The 19,598-nt window shown below is 34.7% G+C and overlaps 1 protein-coding gene across 1 annotated transcript in view; it reads left to right on the plus strand.

The window, feature by feature from the left end:
- The window catches only part of SOX6 (SRY-box transcription factor 6), a 397,267-nt gene that overhangs the window by 3,019 nt on the left and 374,650 nt on the right, over positions 1-19,598 (plus strand). Inside the window, exon 2 of the mRNA XM_060303470.1 lies at positions 12,660-12,900. Coding sequence (XP_060159453.1) covers positions 12,660-12,900 — 241 coding nt within the window. The remainder of the gene's footprint in view (positions 1-12,659; positions 12,901-19,598) is intronic.

A 19,598-nucleotide genomic window follows, 5' to 3' on the forward strand; every position in this document is an offset into this window, starting at 1 on the left:
TTTAAATTAACTCTGCATTCCCTGAAATGAATTCTAGATGGGTGGTGTGTTAAATATATACTGCTCAAGTACTTCATCTCATTTTCCCTCAAGGCTCTCCTCAACACCTACTTTTGTAGTGAAACAGCTCCGGTTGTATATGATGCTTCTGGCATGGCTTTTCTGGTAAGAGCTGTAAGGTAGAAATTGGATCTCATACCTCTCTGGACTTTGAAATGAATGGGAAGTGACATCCTTGTTTTATGTCACGATTGTCTGTATAAGAATATAGTTAACTGCTGATCATCTAGGCTACCCAGAAAAAGCATGCCAGGGCAAGCATGGATAGTTAATGACCAAAAAATTTACTGTATGAAAACTACAGTGAACCTTTAAGACTTGTGTGCCAATAGATTTAACTACTTCTGTAACCAATTTTGTTGTCAAACTGTCAGAGAGTCAAATGGATTGGTTAGAAGGTCACCTGTTCTCCTTTCTGCTTCCCCCTCTCCTTTTATAGTTGTTAACCAGTAATTAAATACCTCAAATCCTAGAAGTAGAAAGGAAGGAAAAAGGGAAAAATGAAGACAGAAAATTCTTTGATGTTTGGATTAAATGAGTATCTAGTATATCCAACCGGAATATTAAAAATAAAATTCTATAGGAAGTATATGAACTAATAAAGAAAAATTCAGATGATAATTGAAAATAGTTAATTCATTTAATTTAGATTTACTATCAGTTACCTTCAATTGTAATAGCATCTGCCCTGGAGTTAGACCATCTGAGTTCAAATTTTGCCTTCTTTATTAATTAGATATGACCGTAGGCAAGTCTTAATATTTTTTTTAAATACAAAATTTTGTGCCTTGATTTCCTTTTCTGTAAAAGAGGGATAATGTACATTATCTAACTCCTATAATTGTTTTGAGAACTAAGTGAGATAATACATGTAGCAGTGCTCAGCATAGGGATGGTACTTTCTAAACGTCTAGCAAATACTATTTCTGTATCTTTTCAACCATCTCTCCAACATCTATCCATCCATCCATAGCTGTTTGTCTGTCTGTCCATCTATCCATCTTTTGAATGTTTCTAACAACATAGATTGATGATTTGTTGTTTTTGTTTTTTTCCATAATATGTAAAACATTTAAAGTATGAACTGAATTTAATTGGCCAGAGGGTGGGGGAAGAGGAGACAGCCCTGAAAAACCAAGTTATGCACAGAGATCTAGAAGTTTTACTTTAAATCCTCTGGTTAAGTATAATATCCTAATTTTAATTCTGCCTATTCATTTAATAAAATTTAAGTAATTAGGCAAATATTTATTGAGTGTTTTCTTTGTGCAAAATATTGTACTAGGTGCTGTGGGAATACAGAGAAGCCTAGTATTTTATTCTTGCCCTTGAAAAGTTTGTAATCTGGTTGGGATTACATATAAACATATAATTATAGCATATATTTTAAAAAGATTGTGTAAGATAGTATGCGTTGTGTTGAATGAGTTATATAAAAAATAAAATTTCAGAGCACTTATTAGAAGTGATTAGAAGGGTGGACCTAGTTACCTGGAATAGGCTCAGTTGGTTTCCTAGTGATAAGAAAGGAAGGCGAGGGAAATAGGGAGAGACAGGCAGAGCAAAGTCTGGGGGGCAGCAATAAGTGAAGTCCGAGTATATCAGTCTAGTGGAGTAGAAGGTTAAAGTGTAGACTACTAGAAGATAAGTTTAGAAAGATTGATTGGATCTGGATGGAGGGCCTTGAATGCCATAGTCAGGAGTTTGGACTTTTTCTGTCATCAGGGGAGAGCCACTGATTTTTCTCGAGCAAGAGAGTGGCCTGATAATAGGAGTGGCAGTAAGATTGATTTTGAGCTGGAGATGCTGAAATTAGGGAAATCAGTTTACAGTCTGTTGCAAGAGTCTAGGTATGAAGTGTAATAAAGCCCTGTACTAAGGTGATTATGAGTGTGGTAAGAAGGTGTGAGCGTGAAAACATTATTAAGAAAGTGTTGATGGAGCTTAATGACAGGCTGGCAATGAGGAGCAAGGATAAAAAAGAGGAGATGGATGTAGGGTTCATGTTTTGAACTTGGATCATGCTGGGCATGATACTCCTCTCGGTGTGAATGGATGAGGGAGGGTGTTGAGGAAAATGATGAATCCAATTTTGTTTTGTTGAGTATGACATAGCAAAGTATATCTTGGTATAATCTTGATGTACTTTTCTAGCAGTCATTTGAGGGCTGTTGTATTTCAGGGAGGTGAAAGAGAGCTCATTGTTGGGGATCTAGATATAAAAATAATGATTTAGATGTTAAGGAATGAGATTTTGGTAAAAAGAATATAGAGAAAGAATAATGTTTAGGTTGGCAGCATTAACATGTGAGTGGCATTTTCTATGATTATCTATTCACCTTAATTTAAAAAAAATAAGCTATTTGCTCATCTCTCCCTCCCTAATTTTTCTTCACTCTTTTTTCCCCAACATTATCAATTATCTACGATGTGTTGTACACTATGCTGCTCACTGGGGACCCAGTAATGAACAAGACAGACATAATCCCTATCTTCATGGAACATATAGAATAAACTTAAAAAAAAAAACCCAAAATCTATGAATGTTTTCTGTTGTTCTTCCACTTGCCATAAGCTTTTGATAATATTTACACAAGCATTTATCTCCCTGGGTCTGGAAGACATTTTCTGACAATAGGTTTCCTTTTCTCTTTTTGTGGACACTTTTTATTATTACTATATTGTAAGGAATGTTCTGTAGGATCATAATTTTAGGAACATATTAAATTACTCATCATTGAAGTTAAAAAAATACTGTTTGCCACCACCATCACCAGCCCCCCACCCTTGTAGGGGGGGTTTTATTGTGTTAAGCTTATGAGTAAGGTCCTTCAGGGAAAAAACTTTTTTGGCAAGGTGAAGGAAAAAGATCTTTCCTTTAAAACTATCTTATTCCTCACATGCAGACTTCTCTTAATGATATGAAATTTATTTCAAATCACAATAAAACGTGCACTAGACTTTAGACTTTCCCTTTCTCCTGTTTCTCCTGTCCTTATTCTGCTTTTGATTTTGCCACAAAGTCAACCCAGTACCTTCATCTCTCCCTTTCCTCCACTCTTTCCTAATAAAATGGAGGAATGGTGGAATAGGAATGCAATGTAAGACTGGCCATTTCAGGTTTATAAAGGATGAAAGCATCCTTCAAAGGAATGATCTATCTGATTGCAAATGTCTGATTTTAAATGCTGATATTCAAGCTCAGGGAATCTTATGTTGTTGATGGTCCCTAATTCATTGCACTTTCATTCTTTGCTGTGCTACCCCTTCTCCTTCAACTGGTCCTTTTTTTTTTTTTTTTTTTTGTGGTACGCGGGCCTCTCACTGTTGTGGCCTCTCCCGTTGCGGAGCACAGCCTCCGGACGTGCAGGCTCAGCAGCCATGGCTCATGGGCCCAGCCGCTCCGCGGCATGTGGGATCTTCCCAGACTGGGGCACGAACCCGTGTCCTCTGCATCGGCAGGCGGACTCTCAACCACTGCGCCACCAGGGAAGCCCCAACTGGTCCATTTTTGAGTTAGAGGATTCTAAATGAAATTATTTAGAATAGAGATATCAGGTAAAAATGGAATATCAGGTATTATCTGTAAGATACCTTTCTGATAAAAAGGGGTACATTATTTTTTAAATTTTTTAATTGAAATATATATTTCTGCTTTGTAAATAAGTTCATTTGTATCATTTTTTAAGATTTGACATATAAGTGATATTATATGATATTTGTCTTTCTCTGTCTGACTTACTTCACTTAGTATGATAATCTCCAAGTCCATCCATGTTGCTGCAAATGGCATTATTCCATTCTTTTCTATGGCTGAGTAATATTCCATTGTATATATGTACCAAATCTTCTTTAGCCATTCATCTGTTGATGGACATTTAGGTTGCTTTCATGTCTTGGCTATTATAAATAGTACTGCAGTGAACATTGGGGTACGTGTATCTTTTTGAATTAGAATCTTTGTCTTTTCTGGATATATGCCCAGGAGTGGGATTGCTGCATCATATGGTAGCTCTATTTTTACTCTTTTAAGGAAACTCCATCCTGTTCTGCATAGTGGCTGCACCAATTTACATTTCTACCAACAGTGTAGGAGGGTTCTGTTTTCTCCACACCCACTCCAGCATTTATTATCTGTAGACGTTTTGATGATGACCATTCTGACCAGTGTGAGGTGATACCTCGTTGTAGTTTTGATATGCATTTTTCTAATAATTAGCAATGTTGAGCATATTTTAATGAAAAGGAAGACATTATTGGTGAAAGAAGAAAACCCCTATGTTAGGAGTGTTTTGAAATGGGAAAGATAGTTTTTGCCGTATTGGAAGGTATGATGTAAATCTGAGTGTTTTAAATTTTGAGTTAGATAGATAGAAAATCACTTTAGTAAGAGAGCTTTTAAGAAAGCAGTTTGCTTGGAGCAACATCTATATTTATATAGATTACTTATAAATCTGCAGCGTATGGGAAAACCATGTCAAATTTTTAGGTCTTTAATACTAACCCAGCTATGGGTTACTGAAATCACTTTCATAGCGGCCCAGCCTGGCCACCACATTTGGATAGGAATTCCAGATGCTGAGTGTCTCAGTAATAAAAGCTGTGGACATGTAGCCTATGCTTGGTTATTTTTCTAAACTTGGATAGAGATAATAAATCAATTTTGTGAGGTGAATTTTCAACCTCAAAAATCCAGGTCACTTTAGAACACAATAAGGCATAACTTTTTTCTTTTAAGGAAAAGTTAAGATAAAAGCTTTTGAGCTTGGATAATACCTGTCTTTTTCGACCTGCTGAAAGGTTTCTAAGCTAGAAAGAAGTCTCTGAAAGCGTAGTTTTTATAATGGTGGTGCTGCTGACATACACTTAACATTATCAGGTCAAATGGCAGTGATACAATTTGTAGGCCTTATACTCTGTCTGGAAAGTTGTAGTACTCTTATTGGTATTTGTATTCACTTTTTGTTAATTGGCCTTTCTTGTTGTTTTCCATTTTAATTTACTGTAAGACTAATAAGTCTTGTTAAATAACAAAGATTGCATCACAGCATTCAGCATTGAAATGCACTCCTTTTTGGGGGAAGCCAGATAGATGTGTTTACTCTGTAGAGAGATTTGATTTTTTGTTTTCTTCATGGTAATTATGTTTGCACTTTGCTGATCACTAGTTGTGCATTATTACAATGGAAGGTGGCAATTTGATTGTCTTCATTTGGAGAAACAAGTAATTTTATATTCACTAAGCTGTCGTCAGGTAACACTAACTCACAGTACTAAGAGCTCCTGGCAATGTGGCTTGGCACCTATATTTAACTGCTTTGATGCTTGTGTAACCTCTGCTGAATCAGAAATACTTTGCCTGCTGGAAATGGTTTTCAGGGTTGTACAATGAGGTTTTCATTAAGTAGACAAACTGAAAATGAACTGCAAAGCCACGGCTGTTTCTCTCTTCCCTTTCCCCTTCGTCCCTCCCCCTTCTCCTCTCCTTCCCCACCCTCTCCTGTTCCCCTCCCCATTCCTCTTCTTCCTGGTCCTCCTCCTCTTATTTGATAAGAACCTGAAATTTATACCTTATTTCATTACATGAAAGAGAGAAATTGCTGGCTCGCTTTATTTAGCTAAAGGAGAACCTCAGAGATTAGCTTCTTTATATAATTTTGCTCACTGGCACGATGTGTGAGCTTTCATTTTTTGAAACTATTCATATAGTATAAATTTTCATTTTTCTCTTTTTTCTGGCAATATTAAAAAGTGGAAATAGAGATGAGAATGGAAAAGTATAGTGACAGCTTCCTACCTACCCTTTCTCTCTGAGAAGTTATTGTCCTGGCTTATAATATTTATTGATAATTGGATACGATATCCATATTGGGCTTCCATATTTGTGGATTGGTTTTAAGCTGACAAAGACATGTTTGGTATTCACTTTAAAAATTATGGTTCTCATTTCATGTGAAGAGGAGATTCAAAGTGAATGTATATCAATAAATTCATTCTGCTATTATTTTAGACAGCTTTCTTTCACTCAAGCCGCATAGAAGTCTTTCATTTGAGTTATAAAGTCATTGTGCTTGATTAAAATCCTCTTAGTTAGTGTGTATGTATAGTAGCCATTGTTTGGTTTTGCTCTTATTGTTGGGTGACTGGTTTTATTTATATATTCTGGGTCTGGCTTTCCAAAGCAAAGATCTCAACAAGTTACTGGTAGATAAGCTTTGGGAAAAATTCAGTATTGTTGCTATCAAGCAAAAAGTATAGATAGAGGTGACATGAAGGCAAGTTGTTTTGATCCCAGGAAGAAACTGGATACTCAGAGACACATGTAATAATTATAGGTTTTCCATAGGCAGTCAGTCAGGCAGGCCAGTCATTAGGCTGGTTGCCTGCCTCCTCCAGCAGATACTAACCAATTAGACAGAGATGGTTACGTGATGTAACATTATCAGGAGAAACAATTCATGAGTCAAAGCATTCCAAGACATATGAGCTCTAGTCCAAAGAACAGTCTTAAGCTATATAAAGTGACAGCAATATTGTCAGCTAAATATAAACTCTAGAAACACAAACTTTTGATGACTTGAGAAGAATCTGTTCCAGGTAGTCCCTGTTTTGTAAGAACCTCAGAAGGCCTTTGAATACAGTTTTGGAACTTTGGTGTGAAAAATTAGAAGCCTTAAATAAGTCAAAATCCATTAATTTAAGCCCTTTCTTAGACATACTTCAAGGGCTCCAGTGTATTTCATTTTCCTCATCACTACTGATTTGACAACTAACTCAAATCAATGAGTTTTCTTCTAACAGATATTGTCTGTATATGTTACCATATATACTCTGAAAGAGCCACTACAGACTTTAAAAGATAGGTTTATAACTCTCCAAGGTAACTCTGAAAGCTTATAAGCTTCTTTTTCATGGAATTTTCTTGTTTGCTTATTAAAGAGATAGAAGAGAGAGAAAAACCTGGCAGAAGCCTAGGGAAGATTGGAGGTGGAGTGAGGGACAGGCGGTAGCGCTGGATAAAACAGTACAAGAATCAATAACAACCCTCAGGCTTTACCTGAATGAAGCAGGAAAAGTTTTAAAAGGGTTATCTTCATTTTAATGTCTGAAATAAGGGTCCCTCCCCCTGCCTGTCCACCCTCCCCCCAATACTTAAACGTGGGAATTAGAGGTACAGGAAGAGGGTTTTAAAATCATTCTTTACCCTAGGCTGGGTGGCCTGGCGTCCTTTGTAGGGGTTCCTGGATATTGTGCATTTTGGCAGCTGAACATATATGTTACTCATGCTCCTTAAAATGAGAGGCACTGTGTTATATTTTTGGAAAATTATTTGTTTATTTCTCAGTATCAGATCAATTGCAGCATTAAATTAACAGTGAACTACCTGACTGAAATAAGTCTACCTTGGTAGCCTGGGGCTGAGTTGCAAAAAGAAATGTGAATGTTGGCCTGAAATTTTAATTTTTTCTTTAAGTAAACCAACTATTAAAATGTTGCTTTATGTTAAAAACAGGGCTTCTTTTGAGTAAATGTAGCACACGTAAAAAGTGAATGCCATTTGATAATAATCTCAGAAGTAATGAAAACATTTGAAAAAACAGGTTAAAAATATTGTTGTAATAAATTCAGTGGCTCCTTTGGATAATCATGTCAGTCCCAAATGATAGTTTTGAGGTGAATTCCTTCCAAGCAATGGTAAAGAAAAAAAAAATTAATTTCAAGTGACTATGCCTTATGAGAAAGTTGTTTTAAAAAATCCTAACTTTTAGACATAAAAATAACTGTTTTTTCTTTTTTAAATAACACCATCAAATAAGAAAGATTTAAAAAAAAATAAGAAAGATTTAAAGTTCTAGAAAATAAGGTTTTTCTGAGATAGAGGACTTAATGTGTAGATATCCAGTCCTCATCATTTTATCAAGTCTTGGACCAGCTAATCTTGATTTCTTGTTAAAGAACATAAAGGAAATTTACCGTCTGCGTAGGTTGGTAATGGTCTAAACATTCAGCTTTTATACTGGGGTTCTGGAGTAAAATAATTATAATCTTCCTAGAGGTACTACTACTGGCTTCCTCGAAAACTTTATCACTTACTGGAGACTTTATCTCCTACAATCTCATTTTCAAAAGTCCTAAGCCCTGAAGTTCTTCCCAACGGCTGGCATCCTGGGAATTCACTTGATCTGCTGGGCAGAGACATTTCAAACTCGGGAACACATGATGGGAATTTAGTTTTATGTGTCCAAAGATATGTTATTCTCTTTGGAGGTTTTACTTGATAATAGCTATGCCCCAGAAAACCATCTTGTTTAACCAATGTGATAAGTTGACAATGTAGTTTTTCTCTCTGATTATAATGTACTCTGTGTAGTCAATACACTGGTACCATGTGAGTGTAATTTCCTCTTTTATTTTATCTCCAATGCACTGTATTATAAATAAACAGTTAAAAAAAACACCAAACAAATCTGTTGCATCTCCTTTTAAGATTGTACCACTGTAGACACTTGTTCTGGTAAAGTAGAATTGGGCGCATTTGATTGCATTTAAATTTTTCATGCTTCAGCAGTTTGGCTGGGAGCACAGTAAAGAAAAATCCCATGAGCGAGGATAGTTTAGAATAATAGAACTTGATTTTGTGTATTATAGCGGCAACATTTGCGCTGCTTTAGTTAGGGTTGTGTCAGCACTTCCATTATAAACCCCTGTTTTCAAGGGGTATAACTAGGGAGATTTTTTTTTTTAATACAAATTAAAAAAACAATTCATTTGAATGATTTTTAAGTTATAATAGTGCAAAAATAAAACAAAGTTAAGTCACATAGAAATTGACCGTTTTCACAAGGATTTTAATTCTTTTGCTTATTAGTTGTATATGGCAGCAGCTAAAGTAAGATACTGTTCTAATACACTGGGAGTGAAAGTTTTTGTAATGAAAAATTACTAACATGAGGATTAAAAATAAAAGTAAGCATCCCATGTGATATTTTAAATCATTAAAGCAAGTGTATATTTGATTTATGAGTTTTTGTAGGAGAGTAGCCATGGTGCAATGACTACCATGCTAGGTAAAGGTATTACCAAAAGTCAAGTATCTTTGCAACTTCTAGAATACAGTTTAGTTGGTCTAGTAAAAGGGAAAGCTAAAGTAAAGAAGTAGTGAAATGAATGAGGATGTAATCAGTAAATTGAAGGATTCTATAACAAATAATTTTGCAAAAAATAATCAGTAAATTGAACCTAATAATCAGTAAATCCAAGACACTTAAAACTGCATTGAAAAGAATTTGTGCACATTTTCCTTTTAAAAATGCAACAGGGCTTCCCTGGTGGCGCAGTGGTTGAGAGTCTGCCTGCTGATGCAGGGAACACGGGTTCGTGCCCCGGTCCGGGAAGATCCCACATGCCGCGGAGCGGCTAGGCCCGTGAGGCATGGCCGCCGAGCCTGCGCGTCTGGAGCCTGTGCTCCGCAACGGGAGAGGCCACAACCGGGAGAGGCCACAACAGTGAGAGGCCTGCGTACCGCAAAAAAAAAAAGAAAAAAAAAATGCAAGAAAATCACCATCCGAAACAAAAAACTACAACAAAACCATCAATAAAAAACAAACCTGAAAGAAGCCCAACAATTTTATCAAAAGGAAATGTCTACAGGGGGGCAATACCTAGCTAAAAGAAAAAGAGTCACCTTTTTTTCTGCTAACAACATATTGAGAACTAAAGGAAACACAAGAAATTAAATTAAATATGATATGGAAAAGTATTCTTGGAACAAAAAAATGTTAATTCCTTTGCTAAAGGGAGGGATTTTGAAGTTGAGTATGCCTTCCTTGGTTTTTAAGTATTATTGTCTTACCTTTCCCCTCTTCTTGTCCCTTAATGATGATGTGAACTGAGGATGAACAGTCAGATTTAATATTGCTTTTTTTTGGCAGCCTATCTTTTATTTGAAACCTTGATACACATTTGTATTTGTAGGTGCAAAATAAAAGACAAAGTGTGTGATGTTATAAATTGGTAGCTTTCCTGAATGGTCACTGGAGGAATCACCAGAAGACTGTTGATGAAGTAGAGGTGAAGCCTTTCCTCACTAATTGTATTCAGTGTGTAATTTCTAAACTTCCCTCTGAATTTTGATTTTCAATTAACACTCCCCATTTGAAAATAATTTTCTATTTAATGTAATTGCAGGAAGTAATTTATTGGCTGATTAAGACAGAGGGCCCAGCCTTCCTTAAGAAAACACTCTAACAAACCAGCCTTTAAACTCAACCCATAGCTTTGGACAGCTTTAGTCTATTTTTACAGCTGCATGGTTGTGTTTAATTAGGATTGTGCACTATTGTTCATTGGTGCAGTTTATAGTTGAAATTATTCTTAAGAGACTTTTCATTTTGGGTTTTGTGTTGTGATTAATTTATACTAAACCAACAATCACAGATATTGCTGTTGGAAGGAGCCAAGTCACTTTATAATAAGAGGACGTTTGTTGGGGAACTAAAGTCACTCTGAGTTTTGGATTATGACTTTCAATTGTATTTAGCTGTTTTAAAAAGCAGCAGTAAATTCATTCTTTTGTCTTTAATGTGAATGATTACATTATTGGTACTGTTATTATCTGAACTATGAAAACACTCTTCTTGTTAATGGCAAGCTCTTGATAAATTTGCAAAAGAGTTATAATTTGCCTGGTTTTACTATAGTATTTATGAGGCTAATGAAGTAAGTTCTAGATGATTCCTGTATTACAAGAAACATCATTTGGTATCATTTTCTGTAAGTTTATATGCATTTCTCCATTTGTCATTATTGATAGAAATTAGTCAAGGATATACTTATCTAATTCTTTGATAAAGTACTCATTAGAACATTTTTCTTTCTCCTCAAAGAAAACATAGACATACTTCTGTACTTTTTTTCCTCCATATTATTTTCTAGTATCAAATCTAGTAGATTAAATTTTTATTATTTGTAGAATGATTATTATAAGTAGGTATCAGCATTTTAATGTGTTTCAAAGCACTTCAAAAGCCCGTAATACTTTTATTTAGAACTGTGCATAATTAGATTAGCTGATCTTACATTAATTTTTTTCACTGTAGGATACTAAATCTGAGCCCCCTCATTAATTGTGAGAAATTTAGCATTAGCTGTTAAATCCTATGTGAAACATGGGCTGCTACATAAAAACTACTGTTTAAATTGGAATTAACTTAATTATTTTTCTTTGCACTTGATATTTCCTTCACTGCAATATTCATGAAAGCATGTGACAGATTTGTAAATTTAACTGTTAATCTCAGATTTCTAGACCCTTTAATCAGTATTTATTTGTCTGTAGAAACAGTACTAGCAAGTTAATGATTTGCTAATTTGAAAAATGCTCATGTGGTTTCCTATGTTAACTGATTTGTGCATTTAAAAAAAATAGTATGAAATCAATTAATGTTAAAGAGCAATTAAGGTGGGGATTTTATTCCTTTCGTTACACAGCAATTTTAGAGCTAACTGTACTATAAATCAAAAACAATGTAAAGTTTTAGAAAATATACCTAATTGCCTCTTCTTTTAAGTTATAAACTTCTGGTGATTTTATTTCTAAACACTTTTCTAAGAAAATCATTTCGATAAAGTGATATTCTAAAAGTTTTGAAATTCTGTCTAACAATCATGATTTTCTGATTGTATATGAAAGCATAGAATGAAGACCTTGTCTTCACTGTGCTGAGTGTAGTTGATGTTTACTTGTGGATACATAGAAGAATGTGCAGTAATTGTTTTTGGAGTTTTAAGATTATGAATAGTAGGCATTTTACTCTTCATAGTAAATGCTTTGAATCTTGTATGTACTTTCTAATATAAAATAGAAGCATAGTTATTTCATATACTCAATTAAAATGTCACAAAATTGCCTTAAAACTAATCTAGCATTGTCAGCTACTTAATCAGTATGTCACTTAAAAGTTTACTTGTAGCAATTGACACAGCTTGAAGGTCTTTAGAAAAAGATCAGATTGACACTAATCAGTGTTAGGCCTAGTACTCATAATACAAGGTATAAACTAAGAAGTCAGGACCAAGTTTGTTTAGGATTTTTATCATAGATTGCTTACTCTCCTGATTATATTTTCTTACATAGACTTCCTTTGTTCCTACATAAAGCATAAGAGAAATTTGGATATTTGTAATTTCAACTTATCCTCCAAACTGGCTCATTTGCTGTTCATTCATTCATTTTTTTTCATTGCTAGCCATCAACTGAATTACTCTCAATAATCTAGTTGGGAGAACTGGGAGGAAAAATACACACATACATATACTATACATTATGAAAACTTATTCCATAAAAATTTCATTTGTGGATTGGTAAGAAAGAAAATGTGCAGCAATTACTGGGAAGAAGTTTGCTTGAGTTAAAAGGAAAGAGGGAAAGTGGAACAGATAAGCTAAGAGTTCTTTTTCAGTGGTTTAGAGTAGATCATAAACATTTCTGAAGTTAGAGAACTTTCCTTTTTTCCTGAATTAGTCACATGTAAGGGATGGTTTATTCTTTTGTCATTGACAGCCCTTTTAAAAATCCATGCTGTTTCCTTATTCTGCAGAAGAATGTCTTCCAAGCAAGCCACCTCTCCATTTGCCAGTGCAGCTGATGGAGAGGAAGCAATGACCCAAGATTTGACCTCAAGGGAAAAGGAAGAGGGCAGTGATCAACATGTGGCCTCCCATCTGCCTCTGCACCCCATAATGCACAACAAACCTCACTCTGAGGAGCTACCAACACTTGTCAATACCATTCAACAGGATGCTGACTGGGACAGTGTTCTGTCGTCTCAGCAAAGAATGGTGAGCTTTTAAAATCTGGCCACTGTCACCAAGTATGTCTGTTATTATGGGCTTATTACAAATAAGTGTTTTAGAGAAAGCTCAGAATCCGTATCATTAGAGTTATTTGTGTTCAGGCGCTGAAAATGACCACCTTGTATATTATTAAGATATTAATACTAGTTAGTGGGAAAAATTGGAAAATCGTTTGTGGTTTTGTTTTTGTCCATTATTAGGTTGACTTGCCAAAAGATATTTAATTTAATTTCGGGGGAGATTTGGTTATTTTATTCTCTGATTCTCTGTATTTAAGGTGGTGACCTTGATAATACCACAAAATAGGTAGTATGATCCAGTAAAGTGCGGCTGTGTATTAATATTGAAAAATTATAATAAGCAAACATATCTATGTGAATGAGGTCATATAGTGAATACATTTTCAGTGAGGAAATGCAGGTATTTATCATTTTTAACAGTAATTCTTGATTTATAATAAAGCTTTTCTCACTTATGTGCGTATATATTAATTTCAAAAGGACATGCAGAGCTCCTGAGTATCATTCAATCAAACTGCAGGAGTTTGCCCTAAAGGTAGAAAAAACAATGTCCAATACATGCAGTGTATTAGCCAGCTTTCCCATGTTAAATTCTACCTGTAACCATCAAAATAGGTACTATAATAAGTGACATTACTTATCTAGTTTAAAGCAAAAATATTAACTTTTTTAACATTTAAAACTGACCAAAATCTTAACATATTTTATTAGATTAGGAATTTTAAACCCTGTTTTACATGTCTTAACTTTTGGCTAAATTAATGAAAAGTATTTTAAGTGGGGAATGGGGAAAAGATTTGTTCCTTAATAAAAACTAAGGTAATATTTAAAAATGCCTTTACTCTAATAGCATTTTAAAATTCTTGCTCTATGCTTAATGTTTCAGAAACAATTCAAAGATTTAATTTTATAATTTATGGAGGCAGACATTTTTCTTTTTCAGATGATTCTGCAGGCACAATTAGTACTCGGAAGCAGTAGCTGAGAAATAGGGGATTGGACTAGACTATACTGTTCTAGACTAACTTTAGGTTGAAAGGGGATCATCATTATGCAGTTAGACCCCCTGGAAGATTTGTTTTCCTTGCATAGGGGGAAGAGAGAAGGTATAATAAAGCAAGGATAAAAGTCTGTTTTCTTAATTGAACATAAGCAGTTCATTTTATAACTCCAATATAGCATGGGTGAAATAGATATTCAGTCACTCTCACTGGCTTTTTGGCAAAATAATAGGGCTATGTTTTATCTTTATTTCAACAAATCATTATGGTGCACCTCCTCTGTGCCCAGCATTCTGCTGGGTACTGGCTGTCTAGTAAATAAAACATGCATGATTATGCCTTCATGGAGCTTATATCTAGGAGAGGGAACAAAAATAAATATACACACACAAAAATATAATTAAAATTTGATATGTGTTAAGAAGAAAAAGAACATAATGCCATGTGAGAACATAATGAAATAAACCTCATTTAGAATGGATGGATAGGAATGCCCTCTTTGACCTAAGGATGATAAGAACTAACCACGCAAAAAATAGAAGAAAGAGTAAAAATAGCAGAGGGAACATCATGTATGAAATATCTGAGGTGAGAAAAATATAGCTGAGTTTCAGAAAATGAAAGATAGTTCTTGTAGCTGAAGTGTAATGAGCGAGGGTGAGACATAGCATCAGATATGGTTGGAGAGATTGGTAGGGGCTAGTTATCCGACGAGACCTTGTAGATAACATTATGGAAGTGAGATTTGATACTAAGTGCAATGGAAAGCCATCGAAGGGTTTAAGAACATTTCAGAAAGATAGTTCTGTGACTGTATATAAATAGATGTGGGGAAGATGGAGTGAAAGGAGGACGACCTGCTGGGAAGCTATTTCAGAAATCCAGGTAAGAGATGATGGTGGCTTGGATTAGTGTGGAGGCAGATGGGCTAGGGAGAAGGGTTAGGTTCAAGATATATTTTAGCTTTTATGCCAAATATACTCATGGACAAATCAGAATAACTACACTGGAAAATACAGGTTGAGGCAGAAATAATACAGTTCAAATTCTACTTCTTTAGAGCACTCTTTACTTATTTTTCTTAGTATAATTTAGTTTGTATATTGGCAAGTGCAAAATTGCTTCGGTGAGTTATTCTCAAAGTTTTATGATCTACAATTTTGTCAGAAAATAGATATTAATAATTTGCTTACCAAATTTACAAGTGGGATTTATGGTAGTCTAAAATAGTTTAAATTTACAAATATGTTATATTAATATAAAGAAATCATACTTGCTGGAAATGTTTTCAAACTTTCATTGTCTTCTGATATCAAACATTACTTTGCACTGGAGCCTTTGTGTATTCTGAATGTCCGGAAGCCAAAATATTTTGTTTTAGCTCCCACTCTATAGTATTTCCCAGCTGTGTACTTATATGGTATAATAAAAGGATTTAACAATTGGGAAATAGCAGCTGCATTTGGAAATTCCCTTTTCATTTGATAGATTCAATAATGTATAACAAGTGTAACATCAGACCTGTAATGACTTATACCGCAAGTATCATATCACTGACCAATTTTTCTTTACAGCAAAGGAAAACACTAGAAGGATTTTAGGTTTCTGGACAGCCTTGCAAACCTATATATATTGAGTGTATGTGTTGCAGTAAGGTGACTGTGACGAGAGTAAAACTTAATAAACACTTTGCCTCATTCTACATTCAAGTAAATATTAAATCCGGAATAATTGTTATGAAGTTAAGTGAAACTTAGTTTTCTTCAGTGGATCCTATTTGTTATGCACTGTAATTGAACCTCATAAAATCAGCGTAGAGAAATAAAATTTAAAAGAAAGTCTAAAAACAACAACAGAGATTTTATCAGCGCTTAACTCAGTTTCCATTGTAATTTGCTTTCTGTGATGGCCCTCACTCATGAACAGTTAGAAACAGGCACTAAAAGTTTCTTATATACTGGGTTCAGGAAGGGTTTTACTTTGAAATATCAACACCACAGAGGAGCTTTTCTGTAAGACAGGGTAAAGACAAAGCAGAGAATTTCTGCTAATCCCTACCTCTGGATTAGAAAAAAAATCTTTAGATGTTAAAATTTGTATTAATTATTTTGATGTTGCACTCCAACAAAATATGAGACTATACAGTTTCAAACGAGTGAAAAAATTCATTGTGGAATAAGCAAAGGAGAATAGAAACTTAGAGAACAGAAATTTTAGAGATCAGCATTCCAAGACCAATTGAAGATAAAAAAATTTTAGACTCTGATTTTAATTACCATTACTTATATTATGGACACCAAAATGTTCTATTTTAAATTTAGTGTGCTATGTTAATTGGTAAGATCCATTTGAAGGCTGAAAAGTTAGTGTAAATAAGAATTCACTGTCCTTGCTTACTATGTACAACCACTACTATTTTCATTATGGTACCAGTGTACCAGCACCTTTTTTGTAGGGGAATTTTGACACTATTTGAAATATGTTTTTGCTCCCATTAGAACTGATTCATTAGACAGGAATAAATTCACGTAATTTTTTCATCAAAAAATGTATAGTGTACCATTCTTTTTAATGTAAACAAGCATGAAGAACATTTTGTAGTAATATTTAGTGGCTAGCATATAATATTGTGTGTGATGATTACCTGCTAACGATTACTTGAGTGTGTAGCACCTACTAAGTTCTAAGCACAGGGACTTTCTTGTGAATAAGACAGGAATGATCCCCTCACAGAGTGAGACAATTTTAGACAATGGTAAGTACAATAAAGAAAATTAAATAAGAAAATGTTATTGAGAATGACTACTTTAAACAAACCAGGGAAGGTCTTTTTGAAGAGGTGACATTTGAGTTGAGATTTGAATAATGAAAGGGAGACAACTATACAAAAATTTGGGGGAAGACACACAGCTAGAATATATAGTAAGTGCAGAAACCTCTTGGTTGGTGTGTTTGAGCAATAGGAAACAATGGAGTGTCTGCAGTGGAATGGGTGAGGGAGAGAATGGTATGAGATGAAATCTAGGAGGCAGGCAGATGACAGATACTATGGGGTATCATAGGCTACAGTGAGGTGTTTCGACTTTACTTCAAGTGAAAGAGGAAGCCATTGGAAGATTTTAAGCAAGAGACTACCATGATTTGATTTATATTTTTAAAAGATCATATTAGCCGCTGTGTACATAATGGATTGCAAGAGATAAAACCACGAACAAGGGCACCTATTAGGAAAACTGTTGCAGTAGTGCAGGTGAGTTTGATGGTAAGTGGAAGAGTGGACAGTTGGGGAGTTTATTCTTTGAAGAGTTCCTATAGAGTCTGAGGAAGACAAGATTCACACAGAGGGTGAGGAGAATATGTTATGTAATATACATGTGGGCAGAAATTTAGTCAAGAATGAACAGGAAGTGAAGTCAATGAGACCAGGGCACGGGGAAGGGTAAGGCTTGCTCCTGGACCAAGAATGGTCCCGTGTGAGGACAGAAACTTTTTGCCTAATAGGGAGATATTTACAGGTGACTTCCAGGGTAGGTTATGGGAATGTGGGCTAGACACCAACAGTATCTCTTACAAGATCCCCAAAGTGACAGGATTCTAAGTGGGACCTCTTGCATGCATGTGCACCTGTGCACTTACATGCATTCTCATACTGATATATATTTTAAGCCAAAATGGGATTATATGCATTTGGCTTTTAACTACTAGTCTAATTAGGTAGAAATAATCACACTGGACCCTCAGGCCCAGAATATCAGAACTCCTTATTTTAGAGACCTACGTAAATTCCCCCAAGTTTTATCTTCTAGAAAAGTTTAAAAAATAATATTCCACTATAAATAAAAGATGCCAATAAAGTCTCTTGTTGTAATTAAAAAAAAATAATAGGCATGTTGAGATATTTAGTAAATAACTGTTGGGAACAATACTTTCTTGCTTGCAAACAATTTCTCCTCTCTGCCTTTCTTGCTTTCAGTTCAATGAAGTTGCTAATCAACTTTGAAGTGTTCTATGTAGTTCGCTTTGAGTCATAAAAATTCTGGTGTGGACTTTGTACCATTCCTGGGAATGGAGCTGTTGCCATTACATGATAACATAGTCCAGGAACTTTGGGTGAGGATTTAATCCTTCCCAGCCATGCTTTATGTTGTGACAGACTTTTAGAAGATTTCTAATTTTATTACCTTTTAAAAGATTTGAAAAACTTGAATTGTTCCCAGTTTTTGGTAAGATTTAGTAATTTAAGGTAGTAGGTAGCACTCAAATAAAATTTATTTATTTTTTATTTTTATTATTTTCCTCATGTTTACTTTAGAAAGTATAGTGAAACCCACTGGTTCACCCGGTCCGAACTATGTGCAAGGTTTATGTTCATCTTTTTGTTACCTGATTGGGTCTATGAAGCACTGGGGAAAAAAAATCCATACACTAGGGAAGTTTAGACTTCTTGAGAAATTTAGTTACTACTACTCTCATTTTAGACTTTTGGATATTCATTCTCTATAAGTAAAATTCAAACCTAGACTTCTGGTAATAAGTGAAAATGTTCATCCTTGCCCCTGAGTCATGAAACAACATTCTCCAGGAAGCCCTGTGGGAGATTTCCCATTTTCTATAACTTTGAAACTATATTAGCATACAGTATTGTCCGTTTTTAAACCCATCTCAGAAACTTAATGACAGAAATTTACTTACAGTTTGGACCAAAAAATAAAACCATGTTTATGGCATGGTGTAGGTAGTGAAATAGACAACTAATGCTGTCCAGTGTTAACACACTGACCACCTTTATATATGCACACCTTGCTTATGTGCACTGTTTCATTCCTGCTCTTAAAAAATGTATATTTAAAAAAAAACTTTCCTAAACCTGGCTTATTTAAACAAAATGATTATTGGCATGCTACTTGGAAATATCTCAATGTTTATGGAAATTTGAATTATTTTATCATTGTTTTTATTGATTTAATACATCTTTCTAAATATACTTTTTGGAAAAGATTTCTTACTTACATAGCTATTATCAAAATCTTTATAGAAAGTAGAAACATTGACATGCTCTGCAGTAGTTGGCTTTTTCCCCCCCTGGGCAAGAAGGAATCAGGTATGCATGCTGATTAACACACTCCAGTCATTAACGTGTGATTATGTGGGCTGCATATTGAGCACCTGCCAAAATATAAAAATCCAGTACTTTGTTACATCTGTGCAAAGACTTTTTGCATTTCTTTTGCATTTTGACAGTTCAAGGAAAATCAGACCCCAGTATCTTTTCTTTTTTTTTTTCAGTGTAATAAAATTGTGTGTACAGAATGTTTTCAAGGAGATAGGATATGTCATGTTTATTTTTATTTTAATCTTTCGGGCTGTATAAGATCCAGTGACTAGGGTTTGCAGAACTCTGACTGTAATATGAATCTCTTAATGAACTTCATCACCATGATTCACTTACAATTTACAGCATTCCTTCATGTTCATAAGGATTATCTTTTCTGGGATTCAGCCAATATTCCTCTAGTTTGCTTTGTTTTTATGTGATACCTTTATGTCTCATAAATATTTTGTTTTCATTCTTTCACCGATATGCTGTTAGTGTACACCTCATAGTGATGCCAGGGCTGCTATGGTTTGATTTTTCCTATCCAATATCCATTTGCAAATATTC

This window comes from Globicephala melas, chromosome 8, assembly GCF_963455315.2.
Source record: "Globicephala melas chromosome 8, mGloMel1.2, whole genome shotgun sequence".
Lineage (NCBI taxonomy): Eukaryota > Metazoa > Chordata > Mammalia > Artiodactyla > Delphinidae > Globicephala > Globicephala melas.